Source organism: Ambystoma mexicanum, chromosome 2p, assembly GCF_040938575.1.
Source record: "Ambystoma mexicanum isolate Mex_15411 chromosome 2p, UKY_AmexF1_1, whole genome shotgun sequence".
In the NCBI taxonomy this organism is placed as follows: domain Eukaryota; kingdom Metazoa; phylum Chordata; class Amphibia; order Caudata; family Ambystomatidae; genus Ambystoma; species Ambystoma mexicanum.
In genome coordinates, this window is record NC_090923.1 from 64,462,972 (window position 1) to 64,490,780 (window position 27,809).

General features: G+C 45.2%; 1 protein-coding gene across 1 annotated transcript in view; it reads left to right on the forward strand.

Annotated features, from left to right (window-relative positions):
• The window catches only part of CRELD1 (cysteine rich with EGF like domains 1), a 204,563-nt gene that overhangs the window by 114,018 nt on the left and 62,736 nt on the right, over positions 1-27,809 (forward strand). The window contains exons 5-7 of the mRNA XM_069643263.1: positions 8,437-8,528; positions 10,691-10,867; positions 26,489-26,584. Of these exons, the coding sequence (XP_069499364.1) occupies positions 8,437-8,528; positions 10,691-10,867; positions 26,489-26,584 (365 nt within the window). The remainder of the gene's footprint in view (positions 1-8,436; positions 8,529-10,690; positions 10,868-26,488; positions 26,585-27,809) is intronic.

The following is a 27,809-nucleotide window of genomic DNA, read 5'->3' on the forward strand; positions in this document are numbered from 1 at the left end:
AAATTCCCCCCATGCCGGGTGAAGATCCTGTCTGGTGTTGTCATCGTTGCTGTCACTATCAAATCAGTCCTTGGGGATTGGTCCTAACAGTTTGTTACCTAAATCTATGGAAAAATGTCGGTCATCAACCGCCATTTCAATAATGGTGCCTGCGCCCAGAGTGATACTCTTTAGATCGCTGTTATCCACTTCTATTGGAATGGTGTTGTGTTCTATGTTGACTAGTGGTGTTGGGTTTACCCCCAACCCCTGCTGTTGGAAATGAGCATTAAGATGAACAAAGGCGGCAAGATTTTTCAGTGTCTGTCTTTTAATTTTTACTTCCAGTGAGAATTGTCTGGTCCATTCTGGGATGGTGACTTCCTCTCCAATCTGAATTTCAACTGCATATGGCAGCGGTTGAGCTGAGCAAAATGCTTTCTCTGGGTCATCAAAGTCCATGCGATTACCTGTTAATCGGGACCAGGCTTTGAAGTTTATTAGGTCCAAACTAATGGCAAAGTGATTGAGAATGTCACTGCCTAAATAAAAGGCAGCAGGGACGTCTCGCACGACCCACCATTTATGGACTATGCTCTTGTTACCTATTGACATTTGTTTGGAATTGGGTGTTTCCAGGTCCATTTCCCATTTGTTTAACAGTTTAAATGTGGGAATGGCTGGATCTTTTGGGAGTTTGCAGAACATGGCCTCACAGATGAAGCTCTTACTGTTGTTCACACACTCTCGGGTGAGAACAGAGTCCTCCTTCCCTTCATTTAACCGAATAGGGATGAACAACTGCTCTCCACTTTTCTGAGTATCAGCCAAGCTTTGAGCTGATATCTTCATTTTGGACTATAGGAGTAGGATTTTCTGATTGTGAATTTGTATAGAATTTCAGAGAGTTCCCTTCCAGTGTGGAATGCCACCTTAGACTGGAAGAGAGGTTGATTTCCAGAAATAGAGAGGACTCCCCATCACCAGTTTGTTGTCCTACTGCAATTACTGTTACGTCTGGGATTTGGTTATTCTGGAAGTGGAATTCAATTTGGTCAGGTTTCAACCATGTGTCATGTGCCATTTAAACTGACATGGTTGACACTCTGTTTCCATTTTATTGGTCGGTTAGTCTAGGTCCATAGGACTTTGTTTACACAATCTATGAGGGGAGACAATCTACGTAGGATGTCATTCCCTAGTAAACATGGTGTGCCCTCTGGAGTCACAACTATGACCGAGTGCTTCACCTTGTGTCGCCCAATTTTAATGTCTAAATCCGCAGTCCCCTCAACAGGAATTTCATTCCCGTCGAAGTTCTGAAGTTGTCCAGGAAGAGGGGTGAGAGGGATTTGGTATTCCCTCCCCCCCCTTCCCGAATTCAGCTGATCAAAGGCCCTTTTTGACAGACGGGTGGCTTGGGATCCAGTGTCCACCAGTGCCAAAATTGTACATTACCCCTGTATTTGGAATCGGGCATAAAATCTTCCCTCCTTCTCCTCAAGGGGGCAAAGATAATGCACATTTTTGGCCAATTGGTGGGTTAATTTCTTTGCATTGGGTTCTGACGATGGGTGATTTGGGATCTTGCAAACCTGTAAGAAAAAGGTGGCAATTGGATATGGGGAAAGTTTTTGGCTCCCCTGGTTCTGATTCTGGGCTGCCCCCCGCTCCGTCTTTTTGGAGGCAGTCACCAGAATTTTTTTGGACAAGGGGATCTTCTTCCTGGTCATTCTGGGGTTTGATGATGGGTGGTTTTAACTCGGTCCCCACATCTACCCAGTCTTGGTCAGGATCTCATAGGACCCATTTCTCTTTGGGAGGAGTTCCCCCATCCCTGAAGGAGAAGATCCATTTCCCAGAATCCTCTGAGGACCCCTCTCCTTTAAATTGGAAGATTCGCACCTCCTCCACAAAATGGGTCTTTTTAAGCTCTTTATTTCTCTTACCCTCCCCACCCCCCGTTACTTAGCTTGCAGACTTTCGGGGACAGGAGATTTTTGTTCCGGTTCCTGGGTTTCCAGGGGCTTTTCACAAGTGGGGAAGGAAGCTTCCTCTAAGGCTTTACACCCCCCATCCCCTTGTGCCTCCTCCCGGGGAACCAGTGGGATGTCGAGATTCTTCCCCTATCATTGTCCTGGAGCACCAGACCCTTGATTTGAGTAGTTCTGAGTCGCCATGTTCATTGGAGGGTTTTGCTGCACCCTAAACATGCTTCTGGGCCTGGCACTCCAGTTGGGACACCCGCTCTGGCTGGTACAGGGTCCTCTGGTCTACCCTTTTTTGATCACGGGAAGGGTAGCTATCCCTTCTCGCATAATACCCCTGGTTAGGATAGTTTTGGTACCCCTCCACCCTTGGCCTCCCCTCTCCCGGATTGGGCTGTCCGGGCTCAGGAAAGTGGGGAAAGAAAGAAGGGTTGTTTTGGGGATTGAGGTTTGACGGGTACCGGGGAAAGAAACTGGGCCCAGCATTTGAGGGATTACTGCCCTCCTGGGGAAAGTGAGGAGGAAAGTTCCCTGGGTTGGCAGCTGCCTGGTTAGATCGCCCCCCCCCACCCCTGGGCTGGAGGAGTCCACACAGAGCCCAGGATGGGCCTGTTGCCCTTATATCATGGGCTGATGTAGTCAGGGAAGTTAGTGGTCCCATTGATGGCGTTACCTCCCTGACTCCATGTCTGGGATTGGCTTGAGGGCCTTCTGGGTCTGGGGTTGGTAGGATTCTCTGTGGGAATGTTTTTAGGCCCCCCCATCTCCAGATCTAAAATGGGGGCAACCTTCACCTCTGCCACCTCAGCAGCAGGGGAGTTGGTTGGTTTTGGGCTTTTGTTAGTATTTTTACTTTCTAGTGGCTTCTGCACTTCATAGATGCGAGTTGCTTGTTCAATGACCCAGTCTAGTGATCTTTTCTCATGAAAGTCTCTCACCAGCTGGGTCATAATGTATTTAGGGATTGCATGAAAGAAGGTATTGCCAAATTCCTTACTGTCAGTGCGCACCCTCCTGGTGGACTGTGCAAAGGCACGTTTCAATTCTTGGACAAATTCTTGTGTGGCCTGGTCTTCCCCACATTGCAGGTTGTAGGCTGCCTTGCTGGCCTCTTGAGGGTTTCTATCAATAGAAAAATGCTTTAGGATGGCCGCCCTATAGGTGGACCATCTTGAATGGTTCTGTTCCTCCAGCCCCGCAAAGAAGCTGGAGTACTCAGGTGAAAATGTCCACTTTACATGCTGAATACAGCTTTGGCAGTCCTTCGGGTGAAAAGTCTCTATCATTTGATCATTTGCTCAAACAATTCAAGGTGCTCTCAAGTTGAATATTTGGCATTTTTGTGGTAGGGCGTGATGACGCTCCTAATAGCCTTTATTTGCTTCAGTGTATCTTTGTTGACCTATCTTCTGGTCACCCTGGTCCACTCATCCTCTGACTCAGAGGCACTGCTACCAGAGGTGGATGTCTGATCTTCTAGGCTCTCCCGGATTCTGCGAGCTTGGGAATGGCTGGCAGAATGTGGGGGCCTAGTCTCTTGGGACCTGTGGCGCTCAGCAGAGTCTTCTGACTGGATTGGCTGAGTACCTCCCTCCCCCACGATCCAAGTGGGGAAGAGGTTTTTAAAATGCTCTTAGTGGGCCTAGTCTCATGGAATTCCCCACCAAATTTTACTGACTGGTCTCTAGGTAGGTTATATTTAGGAGGATCCAGTTCTCCGATTCTCCCTTCTGTGTAGTCTCCCTGATCAGAGAAGCTGGCCCTAATATTTTGGAACCTGTACATAAATGCCCGCCCATCCATTTCCTGGAGGCGCTGACCTGTCAGACCCACATTTCCCATTGTGTTGAAGTCTACCATCCCTGTGGCCCTTGGTTCATATGAGCAAGTGGACATGGGGGGGCAGAGTCCATAGACTTGAAGGGATTAAAGTCCCTGATGCCAGGGTTCCTGAGTTTATGCTCAGGGGTTTCTCTCTCCCATCTTACCTCATCTCTTTCAGCCCCTACTCCCTGATGACATGCCATAATCTGAACCTTTTCTTCCTCTATTAAGGCCTTACTGGTCTCTATGAATTGTTCTTGCATAGCTATCTGTCTATGGAGCCTGTCATTCTTTTCACAGAGAGCCCCATTGTCTCTCTTTGCTTCCTGTCTGAATTGGGAGTGTTGGGCCAATTTTTTTGCTGCAGGAGAGTCACCTCCTGAGTTTGGTCCTTACTAGCCTGATTATTCTTTGCCAGATCCTCCTCCAGCCTCCTGGTATGCTCTAACAGCTTTTGATTTGATTTCACCAAGTTCCTGAAGGGCCAGGTGCTTTTCTTCTAACTTTCTTTTTAAAGACTGACTGACTGGCCTAAGGCGTCCCTTTCCTGAGTTAGAGTGCCCCTCTGTGCAGCCAGGTGGGAGTCCCTGGCGCCTGCGGTTCCAGGCCATGCCTTCATCACCTACCCCAGAGGTGGGAGTCCCTGGCGTCTGCGGCTCCAGGCCATGCCTTCATCGCCTACCCCAGAGGTGGGAGTCCCAGGCGTCTGCGGCTCGAGGCCATGCCTTCATCATCTACCCCAGAGGTGGGAGTCTCTGACGTCTGCGGCTCCAGGCCATGCCTTGATCACCTACCCCGGAGGTGGGAGTCCCTGGCATCTGCAGCTCCAGGCCATGCCTTCATCACCTACCGCAGAGGTGGGAGTCCCTGGCGTCTGCATCACCTACCCCGGAAGTAGGAGTCTCTGGCGTCTGCAGCTCCAGGCCATGCCTTCATCACCTACCCCAGAGGTGGGAGTCCCTGGCGTCTGCGGCTCCAGGCCATGCCTTCATCGCCTACCCCAGAGGTGGGAGTCCCTGGCGTCTGCGGCTCCAGGCCATGCCTTCATCGCCTACCCCAGAGGTGGGAGTCTCTGACTTCTGCGGCTCCAGGCCATGCCTTGATCACCTACCCCGGAGGTGGGAGTCCCTGGCATCTGCAGCTCCAGGCCATGCCTTCATCACCTACCCCGGAAGTGGGAGTCCCAGGCGTCTGCGGCTCGAGGCCATGCCTTCATCATCTACCCCAGAGGTGGGAGTCTCTGACGTCTGCGGCTCCAGGCCATGCCTTGATCACCTACCCCGGAGGTGGGAGTCCCTGGCATCTGCAGCTCCAGGCCATGCCTTCATCACCTACCGCAGAGGTGGGAGTCCCTGGCGTCTGCCTCCCCTACCCCGGAAGTAGGAGTCTCTGGCGTCTGCAGCTCCAGGCCTGGTCCCCCGTGCTCGAGCAAATCATTGATGAATACTCTGGGACACCCCTGGTACTGCATAGCGGACCTGTTGTGGGTCAAGCGCCTGCCTTTAAGATCATAGTGGCACATTTCAAATATCTTTGTGAATTCACTCTAAATAAGTGAAGGAGTAAAAGGGCTTAACGACGTAAATCTCCCGGAATGTGAAGTTATGGGATGTGGTCTAGGAAATCAGATTAAATGGGAATCCCTGGTTTAATAGCTCTCCTTAACTGGTGCTATGGAATCTACACCTTCGACCTTGAAGACAGTGTTACAGGAACCTCCCAGAACTCCGGTTGCTGGGCTGTTTCGCTACTACCAAGATTATTTTGAGCCAGTGACTCACTTATTTGGCTTAACCTTTATGGGATACCCCAAATATCACAAGTCCTGGGGTTCAGATAAGATATCATTTGGCGCTGGTATTTAGAGACCTGGTCTCTTATGTTGGCATTTCCGAATGCAGGCACCATATTTCTTAGCGGGCCATATGTTTCCCTCCCCGCCCCTAGCTGGTTATGTTCCAAGATGCCCCTTTCTAACTTGCTTCTGTCCCCTCCCTCCCTGTTTATATCTCCCCCTTATAAACGGCTTTATCTGCCTTCTCCACGCAGTTTGTTGCCTGCCTCTCCTATTTCCTGCAAATGTTCTGTTTTGACTCTAGTAGGGCGGGTACATTTCTATGGGTTTGCACGCCTTCTCCACACGTGACTTCGATCCCTAACGTGTCTACCTCTCTGCCAATTTTGGTCAGAGGTCGCCATTGACCTATATAGTTGAATGGCGACTCTATCAAGGCCATTTTAAGAAACTATCAGAGTAATGGAGGGGAGACCTGATCCAAAAACGGTTTATCCTCTATGGCCTGCCTATGCCTTTTCTTAATTTATAGAGCAATCCTAGTGACAATAAAGTCTGTTAAGTCCACAGCGCTTGCAAGCGAATAATCGGTGGTAAACAAGGTTGCAGGTCACTGGATTGGTGGATTGGGTGGGTATATTGCCTGTTTACACCACAGTAGTACAATGAAAGAAAGATAGTTCAGTAACACAGCGCCAAATGTTAGAAATCTCATATGCTTCAGTTACATATCATTTATTGGCCGAGTGATTCAGCCTGACACGTGTTTGTTTATTGCGTTTATATAGCGCTTTACGCCAAAGCGCTTTACATTATAACAACAAGAATACAATAACAGTAGAATCAATTACAAGACATGAGTCAAACCAGTAATATAGCAACTAGAACAATTTGCCAGTGAAGATAAATGAGGGAAGAAGGGGTGGAGAGGGGGAGGGAGTGGGGAACAGGAAGTGAGATAAGCGGAAGGCGAGAGTGGGGGGGGAGGACATGAGAGGAGAGAGGTAAGATGAGGAGAATAAAAGAGGGGGGAGAGGGGACGGCGTAGGAGGATCAGAGTATCAGGGAGGGGAGTAGAGAAGAAGAGATTTGACAGGGTTTCCAGCAGGTGGTTCAACCTGTCTGGTCTACATTGTAGTGTGCAAAGATCGGCTGCACATCTAAGCCGTGGATGAAGAGCACGTCTATGCTCGAAACACGTGTCAGGCTGAATCACTCACCCGATAAATGATATGGAACTGAAGCATATTAGATTTCTAACATTCGGCGCTGTGTTACTGGACGATCTTTATTTATTTTCTTTATTTAGGCTGCACGTCTGTGCAGTAATGTGTTATGCTAATTATATGTTTACGTTGCACTCTGTGCCCCTGAATGGCTGTAATTTAAATCTTAATAAAAAATCATAGGAAAAATTGGTGAGTGGAAGGAAAATGGACAAGCTGTTTAGTCTCTCTGATTACTGAGGGGAAAGTTGTTTCCCAAACGCTCTGCATGGAATCTTTGCATCAAGCTTTAAAATGACACATGGGTTGGCCTCACACCGAGACCTATTCAAAATGTACCCTTTGTATTTATTTATTCCACTCACCTCCATGAAAGAACACATTTTTTTAATAAAAATGTATTAAAAGATTGTATTTGTGACACTACGAAAACAACCGACTAAGAGTCAAAAAAGAGAAAAAATAAACCTTTATTAATATCCTGCTCAAGGTTCGTTATTATGGGGCATTGGCCAGAAGGGGTGTCATAGAACCCCAATCAATACATGGGGCAGCCAGTGAGGGGGGAAACCATAGAGAGAGGACCTGGCTAAGCAGGATGTATTATGTTGGCCTGTTGTGTTTTTAAAAAACATATAAATGCCTGCAAGGGCCAAAAACTCCCACACGGTCCCTCTCTGTACTGCGCCTTTAGGAAATCAGGTCTGCGGCCCATGTTCTGTTTGTAATCTTTCTTCATGTTGCAGGTTGTCCAGTGCCCCTTCCTCTCCACCTGGTCTGGAGTGGCGTGGGTGGTCTGTGTGGTCCATCCCAGGCCTGGGGAAAGATATTTATTAATTCATATACAGGAGGAACAATGCTCTTTTATTCACAAAAGAACATACACTAGATAAGAAGTCGGATCTGACGGGAAGCAGTGAGCTTCCTACAATGGGGTGAGTTTGAGGGACATTCTGGACAGGTTGTGGAGGGAAGTAAATGGAACATTCACCGGGGACATTAAATAAGTGGACATACATAGATTAAGGACAACCAACATTGGACATTTTTAAATATAGGTAGTCGGTTTGGCCAGCTATCTGTGCTCATGACGTAACATTGATGGGTGAAGTGCTAGAGTGGAGGCAGAGGAAGTGAGAGACAGAAGGAGGTTAGATGTGAGGGGCAAAAATGTTAGCTAGCAGGCAGATGAGAGGTAGGTTAAAGGGGTAACTCGGAGGCGAGGAGGTAGGCTATAAGTTTGGTTTTGAAAAAATCCATGTGGACCGTTTCTCGGATGTCCGGGGGAAGAGAATTCCATGCAAGTGGAGCAAGACGAGAGAAGGAGCGGAAGCGAAAGGGAGCCCAGGGAGTAATGTGCACCCTTTGCACCAGGCCGGGGCTAGGAAATCCAGGGCTACAGAAACGTTGTCTGTAGTTAAAATTACTCAGTTATATTCTACAGTAATATTCAGAATTCATTGAGTGTTCAGGATACATAGACAGCCTTTCTTTGCAAGTAGTCTTTTGGTGTCTTCGGGGCGGTGGGGAGGTCAAATAAGGCTTACTGGCATCAAGTAAGCCGGTGTCTTTTTTTCTTGTTTCCTTTCCTCTGATTCCCTGCTCCTCCTCTTCACCATGGCAGGCAGCAGCAGTATCCTGACCTCTTCCAGTGGCTATGTATGGACAGCCTGAAGGTCTGCTGCCCCCCTGGCACCTTCGGACCCGATTGCCTCTGTGAGTAACCCCTGCCCAGGGTCGTTCATCTCGGCTCACTACTCCATCTTCTGAATGTTCCTCTGCATGACATAATTGTGTTTACTCAGAATGCCCATGTCTCTGTTGACTGCACCCAACGTTTGTATTTATAGTTAATTTAAAAAGTAATATTAACAAGTAACAACTTGGTGAGTGTACAAAAGAAGTGCCATTTCATACCCAATAACTATAGTTTATTCCACCCTTTAAGAAAGATTGTGTCAATTGGTGGATGTTATGGGGTGATGCAACAGGGGAGACCTGTAGACTTGAGGCATAATGGAAGGGATGTAGGTACAGTAGGTAAACCCACATAATCCAGACTAAGAGTGGGGGAAAGGAAGTGGGACACACGCAACTACATACCAACCTACTGTACACCTCACCCATGTGTTTCTACAAGAGGGCCCTAAATCGCCTCATGTCTATCTGAATTCTCCTTCCACTGGTTTTGCATCTTCTCCAATCTGGACTGGACCATTCCAGAGTCGGATCCTGTTGGGCCGATCTAGTCCACCTATATTTCCAAAGTGTCTCGTAAAGACAATTAACTTGATCGTATTGATGCTTCCTGACCGACCAGCATTTTCATGGTGACGCAAGTAACGGTTTGTACTATTATCCGACTCAATGTTGTGTATTGTGGTCACATAGCTGTCTGTTCATCACTATGCAAGCTGGAACTCTTCACGAGTGATGCAAAATTACATTATATGCATTCCAAAGTACTGTTGGCTAAAAAATAAAAGGCCTCACCGCCTGAAGGAGCCCTCCGTGGGTCCAGGTGGCATTGCAAAACTGGTGACATAAGGATTAAAATGTAAGACCTGCAGGTTGCCCACTGCACTTCCCCTGGGCCATATTGCAGATTTGGACATACTCAAAGGTTGTGTAGGAGATTTGAGGCTGATGGACAGCTGCCAGGGATCTTATTGTTCCATCTCTGGCATCTTCCGACCTAGCCGGTGCCGTGTATCGCGGCATTGCCTCATTCAGCGGTGGCTTTAGACGTCCATGACCCAAGTAGGAGACATTCACTCGCGGATTTGGACGTCCATGACCCAAGTAGGAGACATTCACTCGCAGCTGTTACAAGGGCACGGAGTGTTTTCCTCGATGGGATCAAGTTCAGAGTCTGCAACCGTTGACTCTCCAGCTGATTAGAAATGTAACTTCCATCAGCACTGCCTACCCAACATAGTCAATTATGAGGGAACATCAGAGTTCTCATCCACACATTCAGAGAGCCACAGGTTACAGACCTCTGGTCTAGTCCAATGTTCCCTAAGGCATAGCTTGAATTTAAATTCTACATTTGGTCTTGTGGATAGTCCCGGCATGGGGAAAGAAAGTAAATGGGGCCCGGGTGAACATTCACTAGAAAAGTCTGTGGATCTAGCAAGTCAACTGCAAATTCCACTGAATAGATTTGCAGAATGCCTAGGTTTCATATGGGATGAATGAATATGGCTTTCACCCCAGCTTTGCCACGCCAGTCCGATCCTAGGTAGGCCCAAGTGGGAAATAAATGCGGTCTACTGGGAGGGAGGAAGTGGGGATGGGGTATGGTTTGTTTTGGTGTGGGGGAGGCAACCTGGAGAGAAGGTCCCGGTGACGCCTCACATAAAAAAAAATCTGGCTCCCGGTGAAGGTTCTTGGATGGCTCGAACAGCGGGCAGAGAATGTGTCTTCTCGCCCACCATTCCAGCCACCTGATTGGCAAAGCACCCTTCCCTGGATGTGAATGCTGAATCCCACTTTCAGGCAATGCTCTGAACCAGTGTACACTTCAACTATCATATTTGGCAGAAGTTTAGAAGATTCTATCCTTTTTCACTCAAGAGAAAGGGCCCTGAATGGGCTTCTTTCAATGGAAGCAGAATCGTTATTGTCATTTCAGGATAGAATATATCACCTGCGTCTAAGGCTCATAATCTACAATGTTTCTAAATGAAGACTCTTTGTCACATGACCCCACTCTGTCTCTGATCTCTAACTGTAAGTTTGGTGCATGCCCAACAGAATGTGCATTGAAACCGCTTTCATCATGGTGACGGCGCAAAGAGGTCTGGTTGGATTGGATGGGATCCATTCAGAGTATTTGCCAGCGTCTGCAATGCTTGTTTATTCTTTCCCTGCAGCGTGTGTTGGTGGTTCCGAGCGGCCATGCAATGGGAATGGTCGATGCGACGGCGACGGCACACGTGCTGGCAATGGGCTCTGTGAGTGCTATCACAGCTACGGCGGCCCGTTCTGCATGGACTGCTCCATTGGGTTTTATGAGGCGTCTAGAAACGAGACTCACCTGCTGTGTTCTGGTATGTAATGGGATTGCCATATGGCCTTGTTGGTTGGTTTACGCTGGTCCTTTTTAGATGTTGGGTATGGGGAGGAGTGGGCCTAGTAGGTGGGGACCTCCTCCATTCACAGGCCCTATGTTTTTAATAAGTTTGAATTGTTGAGGTTTCCCTTACTTTCATGTTGCAGCAGCGATGATGCGCGCTCCCCCTGAACCAACAGTGTCTCTGAATGGCCTAATAACCGTTGACCACTGGGTTAACCATCCTCACCGAATGAAACCTCCAGAAGGAATGGTCACTAAACCAACCTCCCCAAATGTGCTGATTGGTTTGATACAGAACTCTCACATTTCCTCTTGATGTGTTTGAGAAGGCCATGCAGTCCTGTTTTTGCTTGGAATTCTGGACCTTGAAGTTTCCCTAAATTTAAAATGGGCACAGAAAACTGCAATTTGCATAGGAGGGAACACTGGCCTTTATGACATTCTCAACATGACAAGGGCTTCATAGCTCTGTGAATGATGGCAGCCGTTCCCCCTCCCGCTACTAAAATTCTTTCTGAATTATCAGTTAAAGACTCTTCCCCTAGCTACTTCAGCTCAGCTGGGGGGTGGGGTGGGCTAGCGTTTTTCTTTTGCTAATGGAAGGAGCAATCAACCCCTGGACTAACTGCAATAGGAATGTGTCCCCCAGGCCAGACCAGAGCTGATATGTGCTCTTGCTAAAATTATTTGATTCGGAATCATGGGCGTCGAGGTTTATTTTCCCTTTCCTCCCTCAGAAGCTGACATTTTACTCACAGGTCCTGCAACGGGTCCACGTCCATTCTTGTGGTGTATCCTAATGGGGAGGTGGGGAGAGGGGGAAAGAGAGAGAGCGAGCGAGAGAGAGACACACAGTGCTTCTGATAAACTATCCCCATAATACTCACTGTGCCAGTAATGTACCAGAGACGAGAACAACCAACTTTGATGCATGAAAAAAAAGACTTTTACAAATCTCTTGTCTTTCTTCATAGATTGAATCTTACTAAATCAACATGATACACAAACCCATTTGTTGTCTATTTCAATGTTACAATAACCACAGCTCAAATCTCTGCATGAGATGAGTCTCAGGTCACTTCTCTTTAACTAAAACAATTGGTATCATCACTTCACCTTCTGAATATTACATCTTGGTCCATCTGTTCCCTAAGGAGAGGTACAGTTCTAAAGGTTCTCAAACCGATTTCCATTACTTCTAAAACAAACCAATATGCTTAATTAAATGAATCAAATGTGTGCGCCTAGATATTTTAAGCAATGCAAAGGGCAATGCGACGGGACCAGAATACCACACTGATCAGTCAAGCAAAACTCAATGCATTGCAAAGAATAAATGTATAACTGCAAATTGGAGTCGATAGGTAATCACCTCTTGTCTTTACCCTAGTCTTTGCAACACATTATAGACAGAAGGAGATTTATTAAAAGGTTATTCCTACAGCTAAATCCCTAGCAATACTTGTTTAGCCCTATGTGTTAGGTACCTTCTACAGAGTCGGAGCCAGCCCTAGTGTACGCTGGTGTGCCGCCTACAAGTAGAGGTCCTGACCCTTTCCTCTCACTACTTTCCTAAATTCTTAAAAAGTTAAGTGTTCACTTACTTCGGGTCGGTGTTACTCTTTATTAGTACCGGCTGCACTGTGTGTGTCTTATCAACCTCAATTGTATGACCATTAGGTCAAAGAGTGGTTAAAAAGCTAGTTGTCTATTCTACAGGCAGTTGTTTTATGTTAAATGTAAATAGCTATGATAAATTTCTTAAGCAAGCCCTTTCATCAATGTATGAGGGGTATCAGGGTTTGGGTTATCAATCCAATACTACTTCAACAATAGTCAACCGGTTTCAGCGGAACTGGTTAATGGCCGCTTTCTTCAGGACAAATGCTTTTTAGTGCTGCATTCTGCGTACGATATTTGATTCCTTTTTCAAGTCTTTAAAGCGAATAATTGTACAAGGGACTGGATTATTCTAATTATCAATACTGCAAAAACTGTATGAGAGAGAATAATGAATGAAATCATCACGAAACAAGATGCAATAACAGCTAAAATGATTATAGGAGATTACCTGAAAAGCATGGCAACTCTGGATGCAACAATGAATGAATTTAAAGATCTCAATCTGAATAAGAAAGTGATCAAACTAAAAAACAAGACATCAGAGTGCTGTCCCATGAGAAAAATTACCCTTCTACTACTGATGCGTATTATGAAGAACAAGAAAAAAGTGCCAATGTGCCTAGCACGGGCCCCATGAGATGGAAACAAAATCAGCAAAGAAACAGACCCAGAAACTGGAACTTCTCCAGCGGCAGTTTGGACAAAGATACAGGCAGAACCAACAAAAGCCTTCGCTTCGAGGATCAAGAATAAAACAGAGGTGGAAAAACTCTGAGTTTTCAGGCCCCAAGAGGACGTGGCAGGTCCAGAGGGTGGTGGCAGGAACAGTCACCCAGGGTCACCAGGAACAGAGGGAGGGGATGGTACTAACAGAACGCCCCACAAGAATGAAAACGCACCCTGCGAGAATTGGAAAAGAATCAGTGGTTGTTAATCTCTCAGCTTTTCCCTTATCACAAACACACCTGCGAGTTCTCAAGAAAGGTTTATCATTCGTACCTACATCAACACATGACCCCTGCCAGACCATAATAGAAATAACCCAATTGATGAGAAAAATACGGCTGAAACAATACTTTTCAAAAAATACCTACAAAGGAACACGTGACGTCACAGGACTGCTTAATAAATCTACATACTACCCGCCACCACATGCAGTAACAGTGGAATCCCAAACCTTTGAAAAAATAATTCTAAAGAAACTGGAGGAGATAGAAGCAGAAGAAGCGACAAGTTGTTTCCACAACATGACCAGAATAGAAAACGGCTCTGAAAGAACTGCAGACCAATGATGAAATAGTTATAAAACCTGCTGACAAAGGGGGAGCCATTGTTATCATGAATAAACAGGACTATGAAGGTATGGTGAATACTCTCATTGAAGATCACACTACATATCAAAAATTAGGAAGTGATCCTACAGAAAAACCCAGGAATATGATAAAACCCTATCATAGAAGAAGCAGAAGCTGAAGGCCATATTAGCGAAAAAGAAGCAGCCTTCCTGAGCCCACAAAATCCGAGGTGACCCGCCTTCTATGCTCTGCCCAAAATCCACAAAGGGGTCTCACCACCACCTGGACGACCTATAGTGTCAGGCATCGGATCCATATTAGAACCATTATCACAATTTACAGACTTCTTTCTACGAGAAGAGGACAGCAAGAGGCGTTCATACACCAAAGATACCACGGCAGTCATGGCACACTTGGAAAATCTTACCTTGGACAATCCTGATATCTTTATAGTGACTATGGACATAGAATCTCTGTACTCCAAAATCCCTCAAAGAGAAACCTTATAAGTCATAGAAAAGGTATAACAAACAAGATCCCTCGACATGCCCATCTCTTTAATTATGCAACTGGCACAGATTGCCCTTACGAAGAATTATTTCCTTAATGAGGAGAGCTATTATGAACAAATAGTCGCGCCCATGGCTGGTGCGGCTTTCGCACCATCTCTAGCAAACCTATACGTTGTAGATTTTGAGGAAAAACACATTTACCCAGAGACCAACCCATTTGCCAAGAACATCTTGAGTTGATACATCAACGACATTCTAATGTTGTTTGATGGAGACGGAATAACATTGGACAACTTCATTAGATGGATTAACAAACTGACCCCTTTCTTAAATTCACACATGAAGCCAGCTAAACAGAAGCCACCTTCCTAGACCTAAGAATCATGAGGACAGGAAAGACTTTTCAGACTACAGTTTTTCAAAAAATGACTCCCTTCTTGATTACACCAGCTTTCACCAAAGATCGCTGAAATAAAACCTACTGTTCGGACAGTTCCTCCGATTTAGAAGGAACTGCACGACCAGAAGAGAATATGACAAACAATCGGAGAGACTTGTAAATAACTTAAAGGACAGGAATTACCCCCCCAGAATAATCAAACGAGCCAGAAAGAGGGCAAGGAATATACTAAGAGAAATAACCCTCAACCAACATGGTAAGAAAGATAGAGGAGACAACATAATTACAGCAGTCTTTAGCTACTCAGCAGTCACAAACCACTTGAAAAAGAAACTCGAAAAGCCCGGCATATATTGAATGTGGAAGAGAATAATCTACCGGAACCCCTTTTTCGAGATCAAATGAAGAAAAAACTTAAGGGACAGTCTGGTGCCCACATATAAAGAGGCTTTAAACACCACTGATACACCAGCACTCTGGAACACACCTAGGCCACTTGGGCACACACCTTGTGTGAACTGCACAGTATGTAAATTCACAAAACGAACAACCTCCATTGACATATGCTGGTAATACCCCTGGGAACAGAGGAACCTCACGAATTGTAACACCACTAATGTGGTGTATTTGATCCAGTGCCCATGTAGAGCAAAATACATTGGAATGACCATGAGGGCCATAAAAATACACATCAGAGAACATAGGTCGAACATCAGGACCAAAAGAGGTACATCCTCTCTAGTAGAACATCACATTCAAATAGAACACAGAGAAAATGAACTTACATGAACAATACTGTAAAATGTCAAACTACCCAAAAGAGGTGGCAACATAGCAGCACTCCTGCTGAGGAGAGAATAGAAATGGATTTTCAGACTCCAGAGCCATAAGACCGGCCTGAACAAGGACATTTGCTGGCAAACTCTGGTGTTACAATAAATGGGAATTCCCACACATGACACACCTGTGCAGGTCTCCTACCAACTCTCCGGCCACTACCAAGCCTCCTAGAGTCCTCATCATAATATTTACTGGCATCATGTATGCTTCAATTTGTGATGATAAGCATGTGGGTAAAACTACATGCCCCATCATCCCCTGGAGAACACAGATTAATGCGATGATGAGCTCAACCGCAAACAACCATAATGAACTCGGAAGGTATAAAGAGGGGGGCTTGTTATATACATTTAACTTTCTGGCACAGCACCTCCCTGTGCCTTCTGGCTCTCTCTCTTTCTTTCTTTGTTTCTTTCTTTGTTTCTTTCTTTCTTTCTTTCTTTCTCAGAAAAATAAAAAACAAGATATAAAAACAACATCTTGATACTTGGATCCCAGGACCAACAGGGAGTGGGTTGCAGCCAAGTCTGCATCAAACTTCATTCATGATGAGCACCGAAAGAAAATGCACTACGACTAGATGCCAAGTAGAAGATATGGCACATCAGTATAAACACCTGTAGGATCACAACCCCCATGAACTACGGGAAGTTATTTGTAGTCCTTACAAAGTTGTATACACTACACCTCCCAATAATACCTTTTCGCACGGAATGTCAAAAGAATATTTAGCAATGGTCTAGCCTGTACAATACTACGCTTGCGAAGAGTACCGGAAGCAAAAGCACTCCGATTAGATGCCAAGTACAACATACGGCATCAGCAGAAACAACTGCAGGACTACAACCCCCATGAACCATGGGGAGTTATGAGTAGTCCCTACCAAGTCGCCGACAATACCATGACTTAAGGAAATTCGATCCTGCACGGAACACCTAAAGAATATTTACAACAGATATAGCGTGCGGGATGGGGTGTCCAGTAAGCCATGAGGAAGCATCGTATGGTATAAAATCTCTTTTTGATATCAGAATTGGCTTGACCGAGTTCCGAATACGCACGTAATGCAGTCACGTGATTGCAACGCCCCTTAAGTAAGCAATCATCCAAGAGGGCACTCGTAATGACAACCAGAACAAACGAGACACGGCGAAGCTAGAGAGAGAGCTAAAAAGTAAGCAGGGATTAAATAATACAAAGAGATGTACCCATGGGAGTTAGGACACTTCGGTAAACCAGACGAATTAATAACATGCCGGAAAAGGCACCCAAGTGTGCATTTTAGCACACAATAGCCATAGGATTGTGGGCATCCGAAAGGATACACAAGCTGGTTCCACAAACCTTATGCATTAATAACATACTGGAAAAAGCGCTTAAGTGTGCCTCTAGTGCACAATAGTCCTAGGATTGCGGGCATCTAAAAGGAAACATAAGCTCTGACATAATGGGGCTTTGTCTCTTGTAGGATCAACAATAAACACAGAAGAATAAACCATGTGCCTTTACTGTGAAACACGATCAAGATCACTCACAGAAGACAGGTAAAGAGGATCCCTTTCTTTTCTTTTTGGCCGTGGTTGGTCATGTTTTATGGTCATTGTGGAAAAGACCGAATACAGCACAGAAAGGGATACTAGTAATATATACCCATCTATTCCCAGATTCCTGAAAGGACAACACAACAGGAGTCTGGTTAAGTCCAAGAACAGATCTCCCCAAGATACTCTCGGCACAAGAACACATAGGGAGTTACAGACCAACACAGGTAAGAAACTACTTCCACAAATTGTGAAAAATTCCCACATAAGGACATTAGATACTTACCTCTAAAAAAGCACGCCGAGACTGATGATAGCTCCATCTGTCTTTCTCCTTTTTTTAACCCCATAGGACTCGGCGATCGACCTAATAAGCCCATCGGAAACCTGAAGACATCCTCTTAGCATCCATGAAATGGAGACTTGAAAAAGTAATCAAATATCTCACGCAGAATGCAGCAATAAAAAGCATTTGTCCTGAAGAAAGCTGCCATCAAACAGTTCCGCTGAAACCGGTTGACTATTGGTGAAGTAGTATTGGATTGATAACCGAAACCCTGATACCCCTCATACATTGATGAAAGGGCTTGTTTAAGAAATGTATCATAGCTATTTACATTTAACATAAACCAACTGCCGTAGAATAGACAACTAGCTTTTTAACCACTCTTTGACCTAATGGTCATACAATTGAGGTTGATAAGACACACACAGTGGAGCCGGTACTAATAAAGAGTAACACCGACCCCCAGTAAGTGAGCACTTAACTTTTTAAGGATTTAGGAAAGTAGTGAGAGGAAAGGGTCAGGACCTCTACTTGTAGGAGGCACACCAGCGTACACTAGGGCTGGCTCCGACTCTGTAGAAGGTACCTAACACGTAGGGCTAAACAAGTACTGCTAGGGACTTAGCTGTAGGAATAACCTTTTAATAAATATGCTTCTGTCTATAATGTGTTGCATAGACTAGGGTACAGACACGAGGTGATTACCCATCGACTCCAATTTGTAGTTATACATTTATTCTTTGCAATGCATCGAGTTTTGCTTGACTGATCAGTGTGGTATTCTGGTCCCGTCGCATTGCGCTTTGCATTGCTTAAAATATCTAGGCGCACACATTTGATTCATTTAATTAAGAATATTGGTTTGTTTTAAGTGATAGAAATAGGTTTCAGAATCTTTAGAACTGTACCCCTCCTTAAGGAACAGATGGACCAAGATGTAATATTCAGAAGGTGAAGTGATGATACCAATTGTTTTAAAGAGAAGTGACTTGAGACTCATCTCATGCAGAGATTTGAGCTGTGGTTATTGTAATGTTGAAATAGACAACAAATGGGTTTGTGTATCATGTTGATTTAGTAAGATTCAATCTATGAAGAAAGACAAGAGATTTGTAAAAGTCTTATTTTTCATGCATCAACGTTGGTTGTTCTCGTCTCCGGTACATTACTGGCACAGTGAGTATTATGGGGATAGCTTATCAGAAGCACTGTGCATCTCCTTTTAATAAATATCCTTCTGTCTATAATGTGTTGCAAAGAATAAATGTAACCATGACATTTAGGTGAGGCCCAGAGCTCCCTACCCCATCCCTGCTTGGCATCATCAGCCTGGTCCTGAGGGCTAAAAGCCTTCTTATAAAGTTTGTTGGTAAAATGGTACCCCTTTGATTTAATATCTGCCCTTCTTTGGCTTGGGCAATGCAGGTTACAGTGTTTTCTTACTGGGCCTTTTCTTTCCCCAAAAGTCGTATTCACTTTGTTTATAAATCCTCCCCTTTTGGTGTGAACACTGTGAGTTATACTCTGCTTCGGTTCGCCCTCTCTCTTTTGAAGCGTTACGTTCAGTTTGTTTGTATTCAACTGTTCGGTATTCAAAATTAGCTTTCGGGTATATCGGCGGGTCTGGGAGCCCCCGGTGGTACCTCGCTTAGGCCAACTCACTGGTTGTTGCTGGCGTCCCCTCCAGATTAACTTCCTCTGCTGGACTGCTCGTCTGGGTTTGCCACCTGTCTGACAGCACCGGTCATCTTCCAGCTGACCGTGCAGTCTGCTAATGGAGATCTTACTGCTTCACACGCACTCCGGTGTAATACGCTCACCAGAGCGAGATGCAGGTTGCAGGGACATCCTCTTCATCTCTTGGGCAACACAACTTCACAGCGTCCTGTGGTCAATAAAACAGCAATGCCAACTTCTGCTCTGCTGCTCCTGCTGCCTCTGATCAACCCGCAGCTGAAGGTCCTTTAAACATTTAAAGGTCCCGCTCAGGTGTGGGTTATTGCAACCACTAGACTGCATACTACCGTTCGGTAACTCTGTACCTCTCTTCTTCGTCCCAGTACCAAGAGCATTATAGGACTGAAAGTCCGCAATATTCTTAGTTAAATCAGCATGAGAATCTTCAACATCTTTTAATTCACTTTGTTGAAGGGATTTATGTGACCTATGTTTAATGGCAGGTTTAAAGGAATTGGGGTCCCTTTCTTATATTTATAAGCGGAATCCCACACAGAATCGGTACTACTAATAGTAGTAGCAGAACCCCCTTTTCCTGATATTCTTCCTTTTCATTCTCGCAAAGAAGTCTTCTATATTTGGTAAATTGGGTTAGACTGGTAGGGGCAGCCCTACGGTGGCCCTATGCCATCAGGTCTTCAGGCGTTTGCAAACCTTCATCCTCATAAGAGGATGAATACCACATCCCTCCTGATGCAGTCACCCCATTCCCTTGATGGCCCACGTGAGAGGAGGTTATAGGCTGGGATTCTGGGATTACTCCGCTGAATTCATCGCAACACATTGAATTTATCGCAATACACTGTTACAGTGCAAAGCACCACAGTTGCTGGTTTAAGTATTGCAGTTTGTACTTCCCTTTAGAATATACCACAATACTATCTTTGATACCTATACTTAAAGATAATAAAATATATTCTCACAGGATATAATCTAGGAATCCATTTGCTTATCTCAGTCAAGGCGCTATAGTCTAGCTGGTCTTTAAAGCCAATGCTAAAATAGTTCTTCTGTTATGAGGTGGCATTCAGAAATGAGATGGCATCTTACCTGTTCCTCTTTCCCCTGCGTAGGGCAGAATGGGGAAGAGCCCATGACAACACTGTTCTTGGGACTATCGAAGTCCGGCTAGGCCTGGGCACCCCAATCTCTCGGTTATTCCATGTCACTCAGTCTTTACCTCCCAACTCCTATGCTGTCTTCTATTCGTCATGCCATACTTTAAAGTATATAATGTTGTTTAATTTGTGTGACTGATTAGATGATCTAGTGTTTAAATATTGCAAATTTAGTTTTTTTTTTAACTTGGTATCTTATATTTTATATCATTCTGATGAAATGTATAACTGAATGTCTTTAATATTCATGTAATGTGTAAAGTTTACTTGTAAACTGAAACACATTAAATAAATAATTAATAATGTTGTTTATAGTGTGGTTATGTCTTTTTAACAGCTCTTCATAACCCGTCCACCGCACAGATAACTATATTTCATTCTCAGATTCTATAGCCGTACATTCTTTGGGCATGTGTTTGAGACCTATTTCATGGAGAGTTCTTTGTTGGATCTCCTAAGCAGCACTGTCGTAGATCTTAGCCAAGTTTGCTTTGATCGTCTGACCGCTATTAACCCTGACGCTGGCAAGAGACTGGCGGCTCTTCCTTGGGTTGCAGGCATAGTTTTTGCCATGGCCTTTCCGTATCCTTGGCCTGTAGTACCTTGTGCTCATGGCCTGCTTTCTCAATATTTGCTATGCCTGTAGCGCTATACAGGGACTGGCTTTGCCCAGGCACACTCTGATGACACACTGACTACACTAGTAGGTCCTAAGTTCACAGAATGGCTGCAGACGACTACTGCAAACCTTGAGATCGGTTGTAACTCTGGCAACTTGGGCTCAGCAAACTGGCTCTACCCCATCACCCTGTGCTTCAACACTGGCTGCACCCAAGCAATATCATCAAAGCGTCTTTGTGAACCAGAGAAAAGTCACTCCCTTTGGCTAGCTGTGCCTTCCATAACCTGTGCTCAGCAGAATGTCTCTCTACCCCATCAATCTATGATCAGATGCTGGCTGCATCCAATCAATATCATCAAAGAGACTGGTTGAACCAGAGCAGTTTCACTGCCACTGAGGGTTGTACCTCCTGTAACCTGTGCTCGCTAGACTGGTTCTACCCTATCATCCTGCGCCCTGACATTGGCTGCACCAAAGCATTGCAAACCCAGACACTAGCTGTAGAAAATATGGGGAAATCTCCGGGCACCCCTGCACATGAACCTTCCAAATCTGCTCATTGTATTCCTTTGTGCATCACCCCCGTGCCTTGTCCACACCTCCAGGCACCATGTGGGGTGCATTCCTTTGCGCCTCATAACACGCGCTCCCCCGCAGGGGTCTTGCTAGGTCTGGACAAGATCGGGCTATGCTAATGCCATGGCTGGCGGGACTCGGGGCTAGCTAGCCTTTTGGTTGTAGCCCCTGAGCTTCTATCCAGGGCTACAAGCAAAAGACCTGGGGTTATAGCCCCCTCAGTCCCCCCCTAGCAATGCCGCCCTCCCCCGCTGAAGTTACTGACTGGCAATTTTGAAGGTCCCATGCCAGATGAAACCAGAGCAAACCATCCACTCAGCCATGCAATCTTCTAAATCCTCACCCAGCATGGACTGAAAACTCCATCCTCCAAACCCCCTCCCCCCACTCCGGCCACCATGTTAATCGCTCCTCTCTGCTAGCTGCCCGCCCCACGCTCGGCCTTAATCCAGCCATGGACTCCTTGACCTCTGATCTCCACAAGGGTCCTGTCCTCTTGTGGCAGTAGAGAAGGGAGGTGGAGGGCCTCCCTCCCAGCGTTCTCCTACTGCTTTGATCCCTAAGATCCAAGCTTGTTCCATCCTTAATCACTGCTGCTGTCTGTACTGTCTGCCGCTGCCCGAGCAGAGGCAGAAACAGCTGGAAAGCCCAGCTTCTACAGTCTTGAGAGAAACAGCTGGAACGATGTCCGTGTGGAATATCCACCGGAGTCAAAGGTGTTCCATCCTCATTAAATTACCGACTAATAAATGTTGGTAGAGCAAGGTCAGGCTTTCATTCCTGCAAGGTTGGTTAATTAATTGATTTATGGCTTGCGTACATATAAAACCAAAAAATATAATTTAGAAAAAGCAGAATTGTCCATGAAGCATGCATAAGTGAATACAATTTAGAAATATTAGTCTCTTTTAAAAAAAATATATATATACTAAATGTCCCGTTTTCAGCTGTTAATAGCTAAGGGGAGCGCACTAACTAGAAGACACTGACCTTTTTATATCAATAATGGGAGCCCTTTTTTTCTTTGTTACCTGTTTAATGGAAATATATTTTATTATTTCTTTGTATTGAGTCATTATGAACCTTTGCAAAAACATAAAACATATGGAACATAAGTCATAAAAACATATAAAAATTGTAAACATTTAAGCATTTCATTGTCTCAGGTTCCTTGGAGACCTCATCACTCATCATGACATGTCGCTCTTAAAACGGTGCTCACAAAAGCACATTTTCATAGTAGATTTACAACATGTTATTTAACTTCTAAAAATCCATATTAAGAGTTAAAAACTATTCTTAAAACCCTTTAGATCATCATCATTCATTGGTTAATAAATTCATTACATTTCATTTAATTTCGTTTGGCATTGATCATTGATATTAGTTAACAGAACAATATGATCCAACAGGTCCTCTCCTCAATTGTGGGTGCTCGGATAATTCAAATACTTTAATATATGACCCCAGATCGTACATAGTGCTATGTGGACAAATTGGAGGTTAGAGTTCCAAAATTCCTCTCTTTTTATGGCATCATATCTGCCCACAAACCGACCCATGTTAGTCATATAAACTGTTCCCATCTTGGGACATAAAGGTAGGACATGTCTTCGGGATTCTATGTTCGACGGCCGCTTGCAGACACGGCATATTCATGTTCAAGAGGGATGTTAGTGTGGCTACCTTGTAATGCAAGCACTGGGAGTTGGTTTGCTCGCAATTTCATCATACATTTACGGACATAGACATTTCAAGAGGTACTGTTGCATTTTGGGTAATTGTGGATAAAATTCGATATATATTTGAAGTTATGTAGTGTCTGGCGATACAAATAGTTGTTAATCCAGTCCCACTGTTCAAGTTTACATTTAAACATAGCCTTCAATTCTACATACTTTGTACCCCGTGTATAATCGGGTATCCAACTCATGTCCATTAAACATTCATAATTCGGTTTTGCATGTTATTGAGAGATTTCAGATCGTAATTTGTACCATTAAAATGTAGCAGTGGGCATTGGAGGAAACCGCAGGATTTCATGTAGAGAGAACCTCGGAGTATAAGAACCTGACTCTTAAGGGAAACCAATCCTAGTTCAAGGCAGAGATGAGCCATTTGCGTGGTAGGGGACAGGTGTAGCAGCTTCCTCCAAAAGATTCCCTACACTGCATTAAGCCATGTGAGATCTTTAATGACTAAAGCTTCAAGGCCATATAATATGGCAGGTGTAAAGCTTTGCTTATACAGTTTGAGGATACCTTCGATCGAATATCTCGCAGTCTGGTTCGCAAATTTGCCAATCAAACAAGCAAACTGTCTTGCCTTCCTTTTTTAAACTCCACAATAGATTTATTCTCCCCATCTGCCATCATCTCAACTCCTAAATAGAAGTAACTGTCTACATAATCGACACTGTGAGAATCAATCTGAAAGTTTACTCTAGCGGGGTTACTTCCGGATACTAACATCATTTTATTCTTATACATGTTGATCACGAGATCATTCTGTTCTGCAAACTCTATACGAGTCTTACATTTATTTTCGAGGGGATTTTGTCCTCCGACATATTCCACATCTATGACAGGTAATGACCGCAGCTGTGCTGCGGTCATTACCTGTCATAGATGTGGAATACATCGGAGGAACATCCCATCGCAAGAACGTTACCAGATAAGGTAAGTAACTTGTTCTTTGGCTCCCCTTATTGTACAGAACAAGGTCGTCCGCATAAAGCAAGCTCCCAGTGTCTGGGACCAAGCTTGACTGGGCATCCATCTACAGCCAGCAACTTTGCTGGAAGGTCAGCTAGATATAGAGTGAACAGAAGGGCAGCTTGGACACAACCTTGTCTAACCCCTCTGTTCACATCTACAGCAGCTGTCGCTGTACCAGAGTTGTCTAGTCGCACCCAGAGCCTGTTACCACTATACAGATGTGTAATAATTGACAATGGCCATTCTGGACAGCCCCATAAACACAACCTCGTCCATGGTTGGACCCGATTGACAGTGTTGAATGCCGAACTAAGGGAAATATCGTCCAGTTATAAAAGGCAATGGGGCCCCAGTGCATTGGAGCCACATTTGGAGATATGTATCGCCTTCCTTCCCCCAAAGCAATTCGACACTTTGCTACTTATCGTTTGGGTGGTAGCAGATAAAATGGCCATAGCTCCCCATTAGGAGGCCCTCCAAAGAGCAACCTTAAGTTCTTAGATAATTTCATGAGTCCCCATGGGCAACTAGCTTTCTAGTCAAATATCTCATCATTCTGTTCCCTGGGTACCACATTCACAAATGAGCTCTGTTTATATAAAGTGCCAGCAGGAAGGACTAAGTCTAGTGAGTTATGAGCTCCATATTTCTACTATTCAAGCCTAGGTTTACTATTCAAGAAGCGCTCACTTTTGTTTTTATTGCATGCTTTAACCCTTTCTTGCTTCATAGCTTGCTTTGCGGTTTTGAAGTGCAGTTAGCAGGAAATGCCTTCAGAACATTGTGAGCACTGGGAAGGTAGCGCCGAGAACGTTACTTACACTTTCTCAATACTAGAGGCGCTAACGTGTTTGCAAAGCACAGAAACTCCAACAAGAAGAACAAAGTAATTATCTCCTTTTAAGGTTAATATTCTTTGGGTGCTATGTTGATGTTTAGGTCCTCCCGCTTGAAATGGATTGCCAAAGGAATAGTTCACACGACTGGCTCAGAAGCAGGGGCATTGCAGGAAAAGCTGATCCAATGACTCCAAAGTGCATTGTAAAAAGCGTTGCGCTCTGTCTTCCAATGGTTGACTTGCCCGAGCTCCCACTACAAATCTCAAGGGAATTTTGGACAACCAGGATGTGAGAAAACATGTCTTCAGAGATAGCTTTGGATTGGTCATTTCAAGAAGTGGCATTTTGGCCCGGATTACCAAACCGAACACTGGGCTACCATGACCACTTGGTTTTGTGGCCAAACGGGATCAGTTCTGAAAGCTCAATATTTTGGGGGGATGTTGAAAGAGATCTAGAAGAAGGCCTACCGAATCAACTTTCTTTCTTTCTCTGAGTGGAAATCTGACAGCACTGGTCCCAGTGTTCTCCTTTCTCAGCAGAAAGACAGCTGCTCTTCCCTGTTCACTCCAAGCCTATCCAATGCATAATGCAAGATTTCAAAAGTGTGGAAATAATGACCATCTATGTCCACCCCAGATGGGGTCCTGCAGTGAATAAACGAGTGGCAGCTACATTTGCCAGTCAGGTATCCACGCGCACTGGAGTTCCCTCCAAGCCCAGGGCAACTGTTCTTAAAGTCTTCTCGAATAGAACTTGACAGACCCACTCCAGGAGGCGTCTCATGCTTTGTGATCTACCAGAAACCCTACAACAGAGACTTGTAGAGTATGAGGTACTGCTTTGGCACAAATTGATCGAAGGAGAGGTGCCCAAAAATAACCCTCTTTGTTGCAGGTGAAATTACAGTAAGACTCTAGTCGCGGCTAATAACTTGGAGAATACTCTTGGCAAAGGTTTGTAAAATGAAGACCAAGTTAAAGGCACTAAGGAAATGGAAGTACGTCATTGTGTTTCTATTATTTTCCTAGGAAAGCCAGAATGCAAGACGGTTCTAGCTAGTGTGAACCTGCTGTGTTGTCTAGGGTTCTAATAGAATTTAATTCTACAGAATAATGGCCGCCTACATAATGCAAAAGGGAGCTCCACGTAGTCCCTTCTCTATGTCCATAGGCAGCTACTGCGGGTGTGCAGCAACTGGGTGTTGGGTGCTGTGCGAATCCTGGATTGCAGCCCATGCTAGGAGATGAAGCCTGCAGTCCGAGCTTCTGATTAGCTTGGATAGATGGCTTTGTCACCGCAAGGCGCTAATAGTTAACGGTTTCTCTCTTGCCGATTTTGTAATTCACCTGGAACCTCCTGGGGGAGGCACTGTTCAGTATAATCCATATATTTGGTATGTCTTCCTTGCGGTAAATTGCTTTTCCTGTTCTGCTCTCTTCAGTGTATCATGTTGAGTTCTTTTTATGATTTTTCTCTCCTCCGGCAGAATGCTACAAGTCTTGCAGTAAGTGCACGGGGCCTGCAGACTCCGACTGCCTGCTGTGTAAGAAGGGCTGGCTGCTGCATGACCACAAGTGTATAGGTGAGTGGCACCCTGTAAAGACCAATCACTGCAGCTGTTAGTGCAGTTTATTAAATGCTTAACTATTTCACCCAGGCTCCCTGACTTGCAAGGCCTTCTTCTGCTAAGGTTTCCATAAATGTTTTTTTTTTTTAATTAATAACCTTCTCTATTAACTTCTCTCAGGCTAAAGGGAGGACGAAGTTTCTCTTGGATGGAGTAGTTGTAATTTTCTGTATACAGTCTTCATGTTCCTTATGGTATTTGCACATGACACTTTTCTTTTCTCCTGCCTGTCAGTTACGTCCCCCTTACATGGTCGGCTGTGGCACTTTTTCACAGTCGGGAAGGCCCTCGTCAGTTACATCCCCCTTCCATGGTATGCTGTGACACTGTTCACAGTCGGGTACGCCCTCATCAGTTACGTTCCCTCTTCCATGGTCCGCTGTGACTTTTCACAGTTGGGAAAGCCCTTGTCAGTTACATCCCCCTTCCATGGTCCGCTGTGACATTTCACAGTCGGGAACGCCCTCGTCAGTTACATCCCCCTTCCATGGTCCGCTGTGACATTTGACAGTCGGGAAAGCCCTTGTCAGTTGCATCCCCCTTACATGGTCGGCTGTGGCACTTTTTCACAGTCGGGAAGGCCCTCGTCAGTTACATCCCCCTTCCATAGTAAGCTGTGACACTTTCCACAATCGGGAACGCCCTCGTCAGTTACATCCTCCTTCCATGGTCCGCTGTGGCACTTTCCACAGTCGGGAACGCCCTCGTCAGTTGCGTCCCCCTTCCATGGTCGGCTGTGGCACTTTTTCACAGTCGGGAAGGCCCTCGTCAGTTACATCCCCCTTCCATGGTATGCTGTGACACTGTTCACAGTCGGGAACGCCCTCATCAGTTACGTTCCCTCTTCCATGGTCCGCTGTGACTTTTCACAGTTGGGAAAGCCCTTGTCAGTTACATCCCCCTTCCATGGTCCGCTGTGACATTTGACAGTCGGGAAAGCCCTTGTCAGTTGCATCCCCCTTACATGGTCGGCTGTGGCACTTTTTCAGTCGGGAAGGCCCGCGTCAGTTACATCCCCCTTCCATAGTAAGCTGTGACACTTTCCACAATCGGGAACGCCCTCGTCAGTTACATCCCCCTTACATGGTCCGCTGTGGCACTTTCCACAGTCTGGAAAGCCCTCGTCAGTTACTTCCCCCTTCCATGGTCCGCTGTGGCACTTTCCACAGTCGGGAAAGCC